This window comes from Macaca mulatta, chromosome 1 (assembly GCF_049350105.2).
Source record: "Macaca mulatta isolate MMU2019108-1 chromosome 1, T2T-MMU8v2.0, whole genome shotgun sequence".
Taxonomy (NCBI): Eukaryota; Metazoa; Chordata; class Mammalia; order Primates; family Cercopithecidae; genus Macaca; species Macaca mulatta.
Window position 1 is genome coordinate 65,243,981 of NC_133406.1, and position 17,968 is coordinate 65,261,948.

General features: G+C 40.5%; 1 protein-coding gene across 4 annotated transcripts in view; it reads left to right on the forward strand.

Annotated features, from left to right (window-relative positions):
* The first annotated feature begins 3,226 nt into the window (after nt 1–3,226).
* CR1 (complement C3b/C4b receptor 1 (Knops blood group)) overlaps nt 3,227–17,968 on the forward strand; it is a 132,855-nt gene continuing 118,113 nt past the window's right edge. For all 4 annotated transcript variants that reach the window (XM_078005098.1, XM_078005092.1, XM_078005100.1 and 1 more), the window contains exons 1-3: nt 3,227–3,466; nt 13,097–13,276; nt 13,906–14,005. In XM_078005098.1, coding sequence (XP_077861224.1) covers nt 3,331–3,466; nt 13,097–13,276; nt 13,906–14,005 — 416 coding nt within the window. In that variant the 5' untranslated portion in view covers nt 3,227–3,330. The remainder of the gene's footprint in view (nt 3,467–13,096; nt 13,277–13,905; nt 14,006–17,968) is intronic.

Consider the following 17,968-nt stretch of genomic DNA (forward strand, 5'->3'; position numbering starts at 1 on the left):
ACATGTCCCCAAAGGAAGCAATAACTAGGAGCAAGACAGTGAAATAAACACAGGGCAAGGCCTGAGTTGCCTGCCCAGCCTTGGAGATGGGGGTAGGGTTGGTCTACCTCATTGGTTCTCAGGTGGGATGATTTTGCCCTCCCAATGACATTTGGCAGTGTCTAGAGACATTTTTGGTTACTACAACTGGAGGAGAGAAGTGCTTCTGGCCTCTAGTGGGTAGAGGCCAGGGATACTGCTACACATTCTCTAAGGCACAAGACAGCCCTCCAGAACGAAGAATTATCTGGTCCATGATGTCAATAATATGGAGGTCGAGAAACCATAGTCTTCCAGAATCACACTGAACTATGGGAAAAAGGGGATTTCTCAATGGAAAAACCTAGGGGCAAATCCCAGAGGAAGGGACACATTTAGAGCAACAGATATCCACCTTCCCCTCCATCTGAAAACAAATCTTCCCCCAAACCATCTATGTTTCTCTTTTAAACTATCTGTCTACCACCAAATTTTCTGAAAGAGTGGTTGACCTTAGCTGTCTCAACCATTGTAGTCATTCATTCAAGAAATAATTGTAGAACTCCTTCTCTGTGCTAAGCATTATTTTAGGTCATGGGATTTGGCAGTGGTAAACTGACATGTTCTCATGCAGCTTTTATTCTAGTGGGAGAGACACACAATAAGCAGATTTTCAGATGGTAATAAAATGAAAAAATGGTAAGTATAATGTTTTAATCTATATAAAACAAGCAAAAAGGAAAGGAAGTTCTGAATTAATGTGCAATTTTAAATAGTGGCCAAGAAAGGCTCCATTAAGAAGGTCTTATTTGAGCCAAATAACTCACGGAGATGAGGCAGTAGCCATGCAGACAGATATCTGGGCAAAGATCGTTCTAAGCAAAAGGACTATTAAATGGGAGGAAAAAAACTGAAGAGAAAAACACACCTGCTGTACTTGGAGAAATAATTTGTTTGCATGCTGATGGTAAAAATCCAGCAGAAAGAGGGGTATGATAATGCTGGAGAAAGTGAGAATTGCTGGTTTCCTTGAGCGAGTGAGAGCAAACTGAATCTAGGGCACAAGTGGAGAGATCACCCTTAGACTTAGACTGTGGACAGTATAAATACACTAACAAGAGAGAAGGAAGTTACATGGGCCAAATACAAGAATTTTGGTGGAGCGATGGTAGAAAATTGTAGATCTATTTGATTGTTTCTATTTTCTCAATAAAGAAAGAAACAAAGCTATTCACAGAGATTAGGAATGTTGGAGAAGGTGTCAGAAATAAATGTCAAAAATATGAAATAGTCATTTAGGAGAATGGGAGAATAAATGGATTAGACAAAAAATAGTGGAAATGTCAGGCAGCAGTACAATGGTCCATTTGAAATTCTTTGTTACTAAAGTAAGGCTAGTCATTGTATCTCTGTGTCTTTTCCAGTCACATTCAGTTTCACAGGTATGGGAGCAAAATAATGGAGAATTGATTCTAACCAGGATTGTCGATTTGTCTAACGCCTATAATAAAGCAAGAGAAGGGTGAGGGAGCTAATGGTGGGTGCAAGATGATGATTATAATGACAGAGTATGGAATTTAACCTGGTAGTGATGAAAGTGAAGACACGAAAGAGGTGAGAGGCTGAGAGAGAGAGCGGTAGGATCAATGGGTTGCAGGCACTGAGACAGACAAAGATTGCTGGATTCAGTTTAATGGTAAAAGAGAAGAGTAGGATTGGTGGTTAAAGAGTGGGATCACTGAAATCATTGAGGGTTGCAGTGACAGTGACAAGTTTCAGAGCATGCACATGAGCATTAGTGTCAGAGGAGAATAGAGGACAAGACCACAGGCAGAGAAGAGGTCAAGGCACTTTAAGACCAGGGATTTGAAAATGCTATTGCTGTGAATATTGAAATAACCAGGGACTGTGGCAGAACTAATAGTGGAGAAGGTGGCCATGAGCCAGGAGCTAAAACCTTCAAGGAATGAGGGGAGAAAGTAGACACTAGGAGATGGATACCAGCAGAAGTGGTAAGGAGTGGCACCTTCTGATAGCATGTGATGGAAAACTGAGAAACTGAGCCTTCTCCTCTTCTCTTTTCCTAAGCCTACTACAATCTGACTGCTTCTCCCATTACTCTGTCGAGAATAACTTGAAATGATGATAGCAAATCCTTAAAAGAATGTCACTGGATGTATTAAAAAGTGTGATAAGTGATATGATCAAAGTAGACATTTCTTCCACTAGAATTTTGGGAGAAAGCCTAATGGAAACCAGTGCGCACAGAAAGACAAATCCTGTATGATACCAGTCATATGTGGACTCTAAAAAAGCTCATCTCATAGAAGTATAGAGTAGAGTACTGGTTACCAGAGGCTGGGGAAGGGAGAGACAATGGGAGATAGAGACAGATTGGTTAAAGGGCACAGGATCACAGATAGATAGGAGGAATAAATTCATCCTTGAATACTTAACCGTCACCCTAAATCTGTCACTCCTACATCCATATTTCATATTTCAATAAGTAGCACCACCATCCATTTCTAATCCTGGGGCTAACTCTTGATTGCTTTCTTCTCACCACCAACCTTAAGAAAGGAAGTAACCAATATCCAGTACACAAGCAACTGTTCATTTCATCTCCAAAATCTTTGTTAATTATCCACTTTATCCACCCAGTCAGGGCCGCCATCAAACCTCACTTGGATGTCAGCAAAAGCTCCCTGACTGGTCTCCCCTCTCCATTATTGCCCTATTCTAATCTACCTTCCATACTATACACACATTTACATTTTAAAAATGTATATCCGATCGTCCCTCCCTTTTTAAAAATCTTACGATGGCCTGACATCTCAATTCACGATAAGGAAATTGGTTCTTCACATTCTCTGTACACTGTACACATGGCCTGCAATTGCGCTTCAACACAGAGACCAGGCATTTCATTAGCTGACCTTCCCACACACATTCTTGCAAAGAGGAATAGTCAAGCAGGCTGTTTGGAGGCGAGCTGCCGTCATCCACCACCTGTGTCTGTAAGCGCAGAGCCTCGCACGCGGGATCCATCGGAAGCCCAAGCATTGTCAAGCTCTGCTGCTGCACCTGGGTCCGCAACGTGGGCTCTGCCAGAGAAACCCGTTAGAAACAATGCAAATGGGGAGTAAACATGGCCTCGCCCATGAAGAGGAAGCTGTGGTGAAAAGCATTTTGTCCCGGAACCCCGCAGCCCTCCCCATACCCTGGGCGCGGAGCACAAGGATTGGTCCCTCCTCTTTGTACTGCTCTTTTCCTCTTATTTCAGCTTTCTTCGAGAACAAATCTGGTTTGTAGATGTGCTTGGGGAGAATGGGGGCCTCTTCTCCAAGAAGCCCGGAGCCTGTTGGGCCGCCGGCGCCCCGTCTCCCCTTCTGCTGCGGAGGATCCCTGCTGGCGGTTGTGGTGCTGCTCGCGCTGCCGGTGGCCTGGGGTGAGACGCGGGCGGGCGTGGGGAGGCGCCTGGGCGGACGAGGCACCCGGGGCCCCGCAGGGAACTCGCGTGCCTCGCTGGGCTGCGCTCCTCTGGACGCCCGGGTCCGAAGGCAGTGCGATGGGTGGGCTGAGCGCGCAAACCGGCAGGGCGGCGGGTCTGGGATTCTTCTGCTCACTGGAGACCCTCGCTGCTTCTGGGTAAGCGTGGAGTCCCCATGTGCATGGGGCTTAAGTCGTGACCAGCGCAGAGGAAGGCGCAGATGCTGAGCGGGTGTCGCATGAAATTCCTTGCATTTGTGTATTCACAGTCTAGGCTGGCTATAGCGGAGCGTGGCGTTGATCCTAGCGAAAGGGGACTTGGGGATCCGACAAACCTGAGTTCTGGTCCTAGAAACTTAACTATGAGGCAGCTTAGCACACCTAAGTCTGTTTGCTCTTCTGTAAAATGGGGACATTGATATCTGTGCATTGTGGAGGTGCTGCCTCAGTGGCATAAAGCCTGTCGAGTGTCTAACACAGGGCCTGTCCCCGAGTCCATTTCTATCCCCTCAACCATTGCCTCTGCACTTTGCTCCCAATGGTGTTTAGACAAGCAGTCCTAGGGATGCAGGTATTACCTGACAACTGCCCCACATAGAACTATCCTCGTTCCCCACCCCAAGCCACCACCGCTATCATCACCCTTGCACTTGATTGATAGCATATTTTAAGACAGATGCATGCCAGGCACTTGGGGATTAGAGGAGTAAGGGCAGCCCCAGAACATGCAGTGTAACCGCTGCAGGTAGAAGGAACAGTAGATATGTTTACAGTTCGCATTTTAGGGATGTGTTTAGTGCAAAATAAACCCTATTATTATAACTACTATGGAAATTTTGAGGCCACATCTCTTCCTTTTTCTTAACTTCACATAGGTAAACATCTTCAATTAGAACCCTTCTATTATTATTTTTGGGCTCCCCAGAAGTCTTCTTGTTTGCCTAGACTCACTGGCAACATCTCAATTGAAGTGACAGTCTTGGTTGTTCCTGTCCAGCCTCTTCTGACAACTCCAGGTTCGCCCTTCTCTGCTACTAGACATTTTGCATTCTTTATTTGAGTGTTCCTTCTTCTCTAAAAGAGTAAAAAATAAAATAAATTAAAACCAAGTTCCCGCAAGAGTTGTTATTACTATTTGATCTCCTTAGGCACCAGAAAGTAACCTGTCAGGTGAAGAGATATGATAAAACTTACAATTTTATTTTTAGAAGAGAAGCATGCCCAGTAAGTTAAGCAATCTGTTGTCAGTGCTTAAGAATTTGTGTCATCCTTGTGAGTACTGACCCTCTTCTTACTAGAATGTTGTTTTAGTTTGCCTATGTTGATTAAGTTACTGTTATAAACAATCCCAGACACTATTAATTGCAAAAATAAAAAAAATTACTGAGGTTATCACAATAACCTCCAAATGTGAAACAGCCTAAACTATACTACCTGGAAATTTTCTTGCTGACATAATTTAAATTTTAAAATGCTGATGGATGTTTCCAGTGTGCACGGTCCTTTAGAATTTTAAAGAAGTATAAGAGCTATGCACCCAAGGTATATGCATGTAGAAGTAGGTGGTGGAGTTTTATGAAATCTACTTATTAGGAAGCCAGTGTTCGGCTTTTTCCAGCTTCTGCTACTTACCAGCTGGGGTCTTGGACCCAGTAAGTTAAGTCACATCACTGAGTGTCCACATGTATAAAATGAGCATAACTGACATCCTGATCTCTGAAAGAGGTATTTTGAAAATCAGATGGTGTAATGCATGTGACAGTGTTTTGTAATCTGAAAACCCCCATGCATATCTGAAAAATCATGACTAAGAAGTCATGCAAGACTGCAGGATCACTGAAAAGGGAGAAGTCTTAGCTCCTACGATCAGGAAAGTGTGAGTGAAAGGTGTATGGATTTACTAGCACTTAAAGAGTGAATCCAGAAACAGTTTGCATAGGACAGTTTATGGGGATATTTATTTCTATACAAAACATAGCAGAGGAACTAGGATTGTTTTGTTATTATGATTAACTCACAGTACCCGTGAAGTGGTATAGGGCTATTTGAAAGAGGACTTAGATTAGCTGCAAATAGATATTGCAAATGTAGGACAACCACTGAAAAAAGTGAAAAAAAGAATGATAATTATATGTGAATAAGGAAGAGAAAATTGCATCATATAAAATGCTCAGTTAAAACAATAAAGAGGGCCGGGAACGGTGGTTCATGCCTGTAATCCCAGCACTTTGGGAGGTTGAGGTGGGTGGACCATCTGAGGTCAGGAGTTCGAGACCAGCCTGGCCAACATAGTGAAACCCTGTCTCTACAAAAATACAAAAATTACCGAGGCATGATGGCGGGTGCCTGTAGTCCCAGCTACTCGGGAGGCTGAGGCATGAGGCTTGAGAATCGCTTGAACCTGGGAGGCAGGGGTTGCAGTGAGCGGAGATCATGCCATTGCACTCCAGCCTGGGTGACAGAGCGCAACTCCATATCAAAAGAGAAAGAACGGAGGAAAGAAGGAAGGAAGGAAGGAAGGAAGGAAGGAAGGAAGGAAGGAAGGAAGGAAGGAAGGAAGGAAGGAGAAAGAAAGGAGGGAGGGAGGGAAGGAGGAAGGAAGGAAACCAATAAAACAATAAAGGGCAGGAAAAGAATGGAAGACAAAAAGTAGAAACACAGAACAAGAGAACAAAGGCAACAAATAGAAACCAGTAACAAACACTAAACCAACCATATCAACAATAATTTTGAGTGCCAATGATCTAAATGCACCATTTGAAACAGAGATCATCAGAGTGGATCAAGAAACAAGACCCAACAATATATTGTGTACAACAAGACCATTTTAAATATAGACGACATATATTAAAAGTAAATGGATAAAGATATACCATGCTAATGCTAGTTATAGAAAGCAGGAGTAACTGTGTTAATTTCAAACACAGCAGACTTCCGACCAAGAAAAATTATTAGGGATAAAGAGGGGCATCATATAATGATAAAGGGGCCACTTATCCAAGAAGACATAATAATATCCCATATGTATGCACCTGACAGAGAGACAAAATATGTGAGGCAAAACCCATAGAACTGCAAGGAGAAATAGATGGATTTGCTATCATAGTTGGAGACTTCTATGATATCTTTCTGATATCAGAAAAGGTGCTGAAGTCTTCTTATCAGAAATGGGCAGATTCAGCAGGCAGAAAATCCATAAGGACATACTTGAACTCAACAGCACCATCAATCCACTTGGATATAATTGACATGTATAGGTGACTTCATCCAACAGCAGCAGAACACATATTGTCCGGCTCACATTCATGGGGATAGACCACATTCTGAGCCATAAAATAGTACGCAAATTAAGCTTTACCAGGCAGTGTTTAGCATAGGGTGAACTCTGGCGCCCTCATCTGGTCCTCATGTAGGATCTGGTTTGGTTATCCCTGCTAGGTAAAGGTGCAAGATAGAAGGGAAGTTCCAACTTGCTTTCTGTGCTCTGTGATGTATTTTGGTTTACATATGCTCAGATGAGTGGATGTATGATTTATATTATCTATTTTAATCTAAAATAACCTTCACATTTGGACAGGTAACATCAAAAGTGCCCTACACAGAAATACTGGGTGAAGATCCCTGTAATAAAACCAACTCCAGAAAACAAGAAAATGGCAGAGTTGACAATCCCTCTCACCCTCCCCGCAAAGACACATGTATACACATTTTTTGTCAGAGGCATTAAGAGGAAGAAATGCTGTCAGTCTAATCACAGCTGATCACAACTTGATGAAACCAAAAAATCTAGAAAGTATCATGAAGACAGTTGACATACAGCTTTACATTCACTACTGTGACCAGAGAAGCTCACTGTGGCTGTTTTTTATCCCATTAGATGTCAACTAATGATTGTGTTAAGTCATAATGATTAACAAGGCATTTAAAATATTTATTTTATCTGTATTACATTTCAAAAAATTTATATTGAGACATAAAATTTATGTTTGAGTACATATATAATTTATAAATTTATATATTTTGAAAGTGCATGCTTTTTTTTTTTTAAACTGAAAGAGGTGCCTAAGCAAAGCAAGTGCAAGTCTATTCCTTAAAGGGTAAGTGTGCAGAATGGAAAGCAGGAGTGTTCTTTGGGTTGACAGCTCATATTTCAACAGACATGAAAGTGATTATGTGTTAATTGTGTGTATAGCACAGAATAAATCAACTTGCTTTGAATGGAAGATCTGAATCAGGAGAATGTGAAAGTGGGCTGAGTCATATAAGACAAAACCGAAAAGGAGATAACAATATATACCCACTAGAATGGCTAACTTTAAAAAGATTGACTAAGCCAAGTGCTGGCGATAAGGTGGAGCAACTGGAATTATAATATACTGCTATTTGGCAGGTAAAATTATAACATTAACTTCAGAAAATAGTTCAACAGCTTCTTAAAACCTTAGACACACACCCTGTCATGTTACTCAGCATTTTACTCTTAGTTTTTTACCCAAGAGCAATGAAATCATATGTCCACACAAAGACTTGTATGTGAATTTTCATACCAGTTTTGTTTGTAATAACCAACAAGTGGAAACAATCCAAATGTCCCTGAACAAGTGAATGGATAAACTAAATTAAGATATATTTATACAATGAATATCACTCAGCAACAAAAGGAAACAATTTTTATATGTGCAGCAATCTAGATGGATCTCTAATTATTTTGTGTAAAGGCTAAAACATTTAAAAAAAAAACCGAGTGATTTCCCTTATACAATAAGATATGAACGAAGTGATTCAGGTTATATGAAATTTTAGAAAGTCAAATCAATCTGTAGTAAGAGAAAAGCACCTGAGTGATTTCCTTTATACGATAGGATATAAACGAGGTGATTTGGGTTATACGAAATTTTAGAAAGTCAAATCAATCTGTAGTAAGAGAAAACACGTTGGAGGTTGCCTAGGGAAGGAAGTGGATGTTTGGATGGATTACAGAAGGACATGAGGGAACTCTGTGGGGGTGGGGTGTATGATGGAAATGTTTATTGTCTTCATTTTGGTGATGGTTTCACAATGCATACATATAAGTAATCGAATTGTGTACTTTAAATACTAATCAATAATTGTATATAATATATCTTAATAAAGCTATAAAAACTTTTTAAAATTATGGTAGGTCTTCAGTTTATGGAGTTTATATTAATATATTTATCATAGGAACTAGCCGCAATTGACGGATTGGTAATAAAGGAGGGAAAGGAAATTATATCAAGCTTTCTTTGTTGAAGGCTCATATATTCCTTTTTTGAGCTATTATACAACTTTACTTTTTATAATTACCTACACTATTCATATACTACTATGCAGGTAAGAATATTATGTAAGTAAGGGGAAGGAACTTCTTTCCAAGAATGGTTCATTCAATTTGTTTTGTTACTTTAGGTCTTGTTCTATCCTTTTGTTGCAAGCTTTGCTGTGACATTTACTCTCTCTTAATACAGCTTTTGGCACTAGGCGCTTCACTTGGAATTTCTTCCTTTGTCCAGCATCAATGGATAAGACAAATATCGAAATTGTATTTCATCCCATGTATCAATTAGAGGAAAGGTGAATGCATAACACTGAAAATAACAGGAACTGGTTTACTCAGTTTTTTTTGTTTTTTTGTTTTTGTTTTTTCGTTTTCTTTTTACAGTGGTTCTCAAAGTGCTGTTATCTATCAAAATCAGCTGTGAAAATTTTTAAAAATGTAGACTCCTGGGCTCTAAACTAGACCAACTAAATCAGAGATTTGGGGGACATAGCTTGAATTCTTGACTTTTTTTAAGTTTTATAAGTAATTCTTCATTTGTTGTTCTTTGCAACAAATATGCATTGAGTGCTTATAATTAAGTGTTAAGCACCAGGACTAGGTATTAATTTAGAGGTACAAAAAACACATCATCTCTTGCCTTTAAATTATTCATGTCTAATATCTGTTGAGAGAAATAGATCCTTCTAAAAGCCCACAAAGATAAAAGGCACAAATTGTAATAACAAACAATGCCAAATCCCTAAGAGGGTCAGGAAAGGCTTCAGATGAGATTGGGTGTGTTCAGGGTGGTATGGCCATAGACAGGCCAGGGAAGGCTTCGATAAGAAAGTACCATTTTAGCAGACACCTGGAGGAAGAATCAAAGTCAGAGCAAAGATAAAAGTGCGTCACACAGAAGGAATGTCATAGACAGGGGGAAAATGTGTGTCTTCGGGTAACTGAAAAAGGGGAAAGGGCCACACCTTGGTGAGGGGACCAAGTGGCACGAGATGAAGCAGGAAACATAGACAAGGGCATCCTTGTTTAACAACTGCTGGCTTAATAAAGCAAATGTGTGATGATGGATACAGGCTGTCTGGGAAAAATAAGTGAGAAATATGAGCTTTCTTGGAGCATCATCCTTTGCTTCAGTAGAAAGCACAGAGTTAGGCTTCCAATTCTGACTAAAGCCGTTGTCAACAGGGAAAAGGCAACCTTAGCAATTCTCCTGTCTGTCCGGGATCCCGTGGGCACTATGATGGAGCTCATGAGATGCAGAAGAGAAGTCCCAGGCTGAATCGGGGGCACGTTCACTCAGGAGAGCTGAGGTCCCCAATCACTGAGGTCATCCAGTGCATTCCCAACAACATAGGCTCATTCTAAACTAGCTCTGCAAAGGAGCAGAAAATAAACTCTTGGAAGCAAAGCAAGCACTCCCACTTTAGCAGAATGATAAAATTTAACTCTTAGAAGTCCCCCGCCTTTTCTAAGGGTAATAATCATAAGTATAACTTATGAAGTGCTTCTGTGTATGTGAGAGCATATACTACTTTTGATTCTTCCTACAAACCTGGTAGGAAAATATTACTCCCTTTATGAAGATGAAACTGAGGCTCAGCAAGATTAAGCAGTTTGCCTAAGACCTCATAGCCATTAAGTAGAAGACATTGGGTTCAAAGTTCAATCTATGAACCCAACATTTTTAACGCTATATACCATTCTCTTTTTGTATTAGTTTTCTATTGCTGCTGTAACAAATTTCCACAAACTTAGTGGCTTAAGACGACAGAAATGTATTCTCTTCCAGTTCTGGAGACTGACGTCTAAAATAGATCCATAGGGCTGTGTTCCTTGTGGAGGCTCCAGGGGAGAAGGGGTTTTCTTGCTCTTTCCAGTTTCCAGGGTCTGCTTCCATCCTTTGGCTCATGGCCTCCTTCTTCTACCTTCCAAACCAGCACCATAGTGTCTTTAAATATCTTTCTTCTGTCTCCTTTCACCCTCTTACCTCCCTTTTATGAGGACCCTTGTGATTACATTTAAGGCCCACCTAGATAACCCAGGATAATCTGTACATCTCAAGATTCTTAATCACATCTGCAAAGCCCTTTTACCATTACAGGTAACATTCACAGGCTTCAGGGATCAGAACATGGATGTCTTTGAGAGGTCCTTACTTAGCCTACCACATCTTTCCATATAGATTCTCAAAATTTTAGCTGAGCCTAATAGGGGAGTTCATTACCATTAGGGTCCAGTTTAGTAGCAAGTGCTTCCTTTAAGTGAAAAGGTGAAAGTTGTCCACTTAATAAGGAAAGAAAAACATTGTATGTTAAAGTTGCTAAGACCTAAGGTAAGAAGGAATCTTCTAACGATGAAATTGTGAAGAAGGAAAAATAAATCTGTGCTACTTTTGTGGTCACATTTCAAACTGCAAAAGTTACAACCACAGTGCATGCTAAGTGCTTAGTTAAGAGGGGAAAGGCATTAAATTTGTGGGTGGAAGATGTGAACAGAAATGTGTTCTAGTTGACAGCTATCAGGTTTGGTACTATCTGAGGTTTCAGGTATTGGCTAATGTCTTGGAACATGTCCCCCACAGATACATGGGTGACTACTCTATATTCAAAGTAAGCACTTATATATTGGGGAGTAGATCTCCCAACTCATTATTTATTTTTTATTTGTCCCACAAATAAAGTAAACAAAGTAGAATTTTAGGCAAGATTCATTTCTAGAGATAGAGATATTTTATTATAATAAAGAAGGTTGCTCTACCATAAAACATAGCAATTTAACTTTTTATAATCCTGATAACCTCAAAATATATAAAATAATAGATGGACAACATTATAAAAAGAAATAGACAAATGTACAATAAATAAAATATTTTAGTACAACTCATTTAGTATCTAGTAAACCAAGTAGTCCCCCCAAAATCAGTAAGCATCTAGAAGATTTGAATAAATATTAACAGATTGGATTCACTGACTGATCTCATTACAAGAAAGAATTATGCATGATGATGGGAGAGATGAAGCCACAGCACAGGCACTTACTGATTAACTAAATTTTGAAGCTGTGAAATGCAGCTCCTCCTTTAGTGAGAGATGATATAAATAGCTTAGTTGCCTTCAAACTAGCAGAGACTTTTTGAATGGATGTATGTTGATTTTTTAAAAAGGAGCTTATTTCTGAGGCATCTTTTAAAGCAGGTTTCCTCAGCCCCTGGGCCATGAACCGGTACTGTCCGGTGGCCCGTTAGGAACTGGGCAGAACGGTAGGAGGTGAGCAGCCAAGTATTACTGCCTGAGCTTCACCTCCTGTCAGATCAGTGGCAGCATTAGATTCTCATAGGAGCAAAACCTCTATTGTGAACTGTGCGTACGAGGAATCTAGGTTGCATGCTCCCTATGAGAATCTAATGCCTGATGATGTAAGTGGAACCGTTTCATCTCAAAACCGTTCCCCTGCACCCTCCATTCCAGGAAAAATTGTCTTCCACAAAACCAGTCCCAGGTGCTAAAAAGGATGGGGACCACTGTTCTAAAGGAATCAGTCCTTTTGCTATTATTATTATTATTAAGATGGGATCTTGCTCTGTCACCCAGGCTGGAGTGCAGTGGCACAATCTTGGCTCACTGCAACCTCTACTCCTGGGTTCAAGCAATTCTCCTGCCTCAGCCTCCCGAGTAGCTGTGCACAGGCACGTGTACAGGCACATGCAATCATGCTCTGCTAACTTTTTGTATTTTGGGAGAGACAGGGTTTCACCATGTTGGCCAGCCAGGTCTCAAACTCCTGACCTCAAGTGATCCACCCACCTTAGCCTCTGAAAGTGCTAGAATTACAGGCATGAGCCACCACTCCTGCACCCCTTGGCTATTACTGAAGTGTTCTTTTTCTTTTTTGATCACATCTATGTAGTATATTGTAGAGAAAGAAAGTAGAATGGGAATTTCAACAGGGTCACGGTGGCTCATTCCTGTAATCCCAACACATTGGCAGGCTAAGGTGGGCAGATGACCTGAGGTCAGGAGTCGAGACCAGCCTGGCCAACATGGTAAAACCCCGTCTCTACTAAATATACGAAAATTAGCCAGGTGTGATGGTGGGCACCTGTAATCCCAGCTACTCAGGAAGCTGAGGTAGGGACAATTGCTTGAACCCACGAGGTGGAGGTTGTAGTGAGCCAAGATAGCGCCACTGCACTCCAGCCTGGGTGATGGAGCCAGTCTCTGTCTCAAAAAAGAAAAAAAAAAAGTATGGTAATTTCTTCATTAACTTTGATGCTGCTATGGTCTTGATCTCCAGGTCAATGCAATGCCCCGGAACAGCTTCCATTTGCCAGGCCTACCGAACTAATTGATGAGTCTGAGTTTTCCATTGGGACACATCTGAAGTATGAATGTCGCCCTGGTTATTATGGAAGACCGTTTTCTATCATCTGCCTAAAAAACTCAGTCTGGACAAGTGCTGAGGACAAGTGCATACGTAAGTAACTCTGGAGTGGGAACCCCTCTGTCAGTCAAACATCTGTAAGATCTGATTCAATTTGTTCAAATTTTGTGACTGAGTTGCATATGACAATTAGTTTGCCAAGGTGCAAAATATGTAAGAGAATTATTCTTGTAGATCATACCTTGTTACTGCTTTGAGTTACTGGAGCCTTCATTACAAGTTTATTTCATGAGAAACAGCCATCACAGGACATGATTGAGGGGAAATCCCCATTCACTGGGGGTCTCCCATTTACATGACTAAAATTAAGTAATGAATGACTTGGGACAAGAAAGGGAAGTGGATTAAATAACTCAAAGATGTGATAATCTTGGGCTTTGAGATCTTTGGATTATACCAGTTGAATTGAATTACAGATAATAACAAAGTTTACATTTTTCTGGGAGGCATAATATGGGAATGAAACAGATCTGAAAGGGAAGTTTTTTATGAAAGGGAGCTGATCCCAAGGTAGTCTAGTGAGTTTCCTCAAGGTAAGAAAATCTATGGAAACATCAGAACTGCATGTGTTCAGTAAGCTACAGGCAGGTTGAGAACTTATGTACTAAAAAAAATTTGCAGTTTACTCTACTTGGCTCCAAAATTCTGTTTCTTTCCTGTAGGTAAATCATGTCGTAATCCTAGAGATCCTGTGAATGGCATGGTGCATGTGATCAAAGACATCCAGTTCGGATCCCAAATTAATTATTCTTGTACTGAAGGGTGAGTTGGCAGCAACATCTCTTGGTTCAAGAGTTCTAGTACAGCCATACTACCTTCTAGTCACATCTCAGAAAGGACAACTAAGCTATTACCATCTGCTCTTTAAAGGCTTCAACACAAGTGTTTGGCTCCTGACTGAAATGAGCAAAGGTATGACAAGATCAGGGGAAAATCATCTGTATCCTTGCTGGAAACCAAGGCTGTGCAAATATGAAAAGTGTGACATTCATTGGGTGAGAAGGACGAAAATGGGGGAGAGTATAGTCAAAGCACACAAACAGCCTTAACCCAGAGTAGAGATTGCTGGAAAAAAAGGAAGGCCATTGAGTAGCTGTGTGAGAGAAATCTTAATGCTCATAGCACAAGTAGTTTGCTAGGGCTGCTGTAACAGAGTACTCCAAAATGGGTGGCTTAATACCAATGAAGTTTTTGGAGTTCTGTTCTGGAGACTGAAAGTGCAAAATCAAAGTGTTGGCAGAGCCATGCTCCCTCTAAAACCTGTAAGGATGAATCCTTCTTTGCTTCTTCCAGCTTCTGGAGCCCCAGGCCTTCCTTGGCGTGTGGCAGCAGAACCCCAGTTTCTGTCTCTGTCTTCACATGGCTGTCTTCCCTCTGGATCTCTGTCCTCACATGCTGTTCTCCTGTCTGTGTATGTCTGTGTCCAAAGTTCTCTCTTTTAATAAGGACACCAGTCATATTGGATTAATGGCCACACTAACAACTTCATCTTAACTGGATTGCCTCTCCAAAGACCACATTTCCAAATAAGATCACATTAATAAGCACTGCGGATTAAGACATCAATATATTTTGGGGGTGAGGGGGATACAATTTTCATTCATTGCTGGTAGGAATGCAAAATGGTACCATGACTTGGAGAGAGAATTTGGCAGTTTTTTTAATAAAACTAAACATACTCTTACAATATTATCCAGCAGTTATCCTTTTTGGTATTTATCCAAAGGAATTGAAAACTCATGTTCACACCAAAAAAAAAAAAAAAATCTGCACACAGATGTTTATAACAGCTTTATTCATAATTGCCAAAACTTGGAAGCAATCAAGATGTCATTTAGCAAGGGAATGGATAAACTGTGGTACATCCATACAATAGAATATTATTCAATACCAAAAAGTAAATGAGCTATCAAGCCATGGAAAGACACAGAGGAACCTTTTAGTGAATCTTTTTTCACTGCCACTAAGTGAAAGAAGCTAATCTGAAAAGGTTACATAACATATGATTCCAAGTATATGCCATTCTGGAAAAGGCAAAACTATGGAGATAGTGAAAAGATCAGTGGTTGTTAGGGGTTAGGGAAGAAGCAGGGATGAATAGGCAGAGCACAGAGGATTTTGAGGGTAGTGAAACTACTCTGTATGATGCCATAACAGTAGGCACATGTCATAATAAATTTATCCAAAGTCGTATAGTGTACAATACCAAGAGTGTACCCTAATATAAACTATGGACTTGGGGTGACCATGATGTGTCAGTGTAAGTTCATCAGTTGCAAAAAATATGTACCACCCTGGTGAAGGATGTTTATGATAGGCGAGGCTATCCATGTGTAGGGGCAGGGAGTACATAGGAAATCTCTGTATCTTCTGTTCATTATTGCTGTGAACCAAAAACTGTGCTAAAACACAAAGTCTATTTTTTAAAACGGCATAGACATAAATACACAGGCACATGTGCATAAACATACATGCACACAAATAAGTACAGGTAAAACAGGAAATTTGAACAAAATGTGTGGATTAGAACTATGTCAATATCTTAATGTTGATGTTGCACTATTGTTTTGCAAAATGTTATTATTAGGGGAAAATTGAGTAAAGTGTACCTGGGATCTCTCTGTACTATACCCTGCGTGTGAATCTGATTATCTCAAGATAAAAAGTTTTTTTTAAGTTCCTACTATATTTCCAAGGGGATGGGCTTCCCCTCAGATCACTACCCCTTTTCCGGGAGCAATAAAGTAATCTTCCTTGGAACGTAGCAATCTGTAACAAATCAAAGTGCTGTAACTACTCATGGTCCCATATGGAAAATATAATCCTGCTAAAATTTCTCTCTCTCTGCCTATATCAGTGATACTTTACATCCTCCACTTTGGAATGCTGACCCCATTCATTCGGAGTTGGAGTCTTCCATGTGGCTACCTTTAAGCTTTGTGCTCAAATAAACTCTATCCTTAAATATATTTTCTGGATCTCATTATTTAAGGTTGAAAATATGCTAACCGCTGGGTGCAGCGGCTCATGCCTGTAATCCCAGCACTTTAGGATGCCGAGGCGGGTGGATCACCTGAGGTCAGGAGTTCAAGACCAGCCTGACCAACATGGAGAAACCCCGTCTCTACTAAAAATACAAAATTAGCCAGACATGGTGGTGCATGCCTGTAATCCCAGCTACTCGGGAGGCTGAGGCAGGAGAATCACTTGAACCTGGGAGGTGGAGGTTGCAGTGAGCCGAGATCGTGCTATTGCACTCCAGCCTGGGCAAAAAGAGCGAAACTCCGTCTCAAAAAAAAAAAAAAGAAAAGAAAATGTGTTAACCTAAATAATTTGCAAAATTTGTTTTTTATTCTCATTTTTTCCTAACCCATCCACCTGGTTCAAGGCACATAGATTAAGAAGGAAAATGGAAATGGGACTAATATCCCAGGCTTCACTGTCCCTCTTTGGGCTCTGGGGAGGAGACTCCCAAAAGTCTAGACATGTTTGCCCACATGCTGTATGTGGTTTCTGGCAACGAAATGATCATGGCTTTTCCTGAACCATGGCTTAACTTTGTGAATCCACAACTCTCTCTTCCCTGGGAGATCCAAAAAGATAGGGTAGGATGTAAAGGCTTCAATCTGTTCAAATGGATATGAGAGCTTCCCTTACAATAAGTAGCATGGATTTCATCTCTCTGCTTTACTTCCTCATAAACATTCTGAATGAGAGGTGTTCAAACTATTATTTGTTCAGTCGCTTAATCTACTTTGAGGGACAAGTTTAATAAATTAAAATATTTTTCCATCTGTTCCCCTTGATCAGTGAACACAAAGTTATCTTTTGACTCATATTTAAAATGTTCAGTACTACAGCACTGAACAATAGTATGGAAGAAAAAAATGCCAACTTAAATTTGAACTTGCTTCACCATTCCTATCCCAACCCCCATGATTAGAAAATCAAAAAGAACACTTTGAGAAATAACCTCAGTGAGGTCAAAAGCCAGAGGAGTCTCCAGGATCCCTTATTCCTAAGACAAATAGACAGAAGGAGGCGCACATATAGGATTGCAGCCCTTCTTCACTTCATTTGTTCACATACTTCATACTTGTGTGTATGTCTGTTGGCAGTGCAATTGAAAATGATTTCATTTTTGGTGGTATACTAGAAAGCATTAAAAAACAAAATGAGGCCGGGTGTGGTGGCTGTAATCCCAGCACTTTGGGAGGCTAGGGTGGGTGGATTACTTGAAGTCAGGAATTCAAGACCAACCTGGTCAACATGGTGAAGCCCATCTCTACTAAAAATGCAAAAATCAGCCAAGTGTGGTGGCAGGCACCTGTAGTCCCAGCTGCTCAGGAGGCTGAGGCAGGAGAATCTCTTGAATCTGGGAGGTGGAGGTTGCAGTGAGTTGAGATCGCACCATTGCACTCCAGCCTTGGCGACAAGAGTGAAAATCTGTCTCAAAAAAATAACAACAACAACAACAACAAAATGATATTGAAGTCATTAATAAGTACATCATAAATCACTACTATAATGCAACGGTGCATCAAGTGTCTTCAGAAGCACCCACTGTTGTCTCACTATTTATTTGATCTCCATTTGGCACTGTTTTGTTGTTTGAATAAAGCTTTATGTTGCCAGGTTTTCTTACATGCTCATAAAGCAAAGTTCTCCGCTAAACCAATAACCATGACTGTTATTTGATATTGCTTCATTCCTTCATGTATAGTA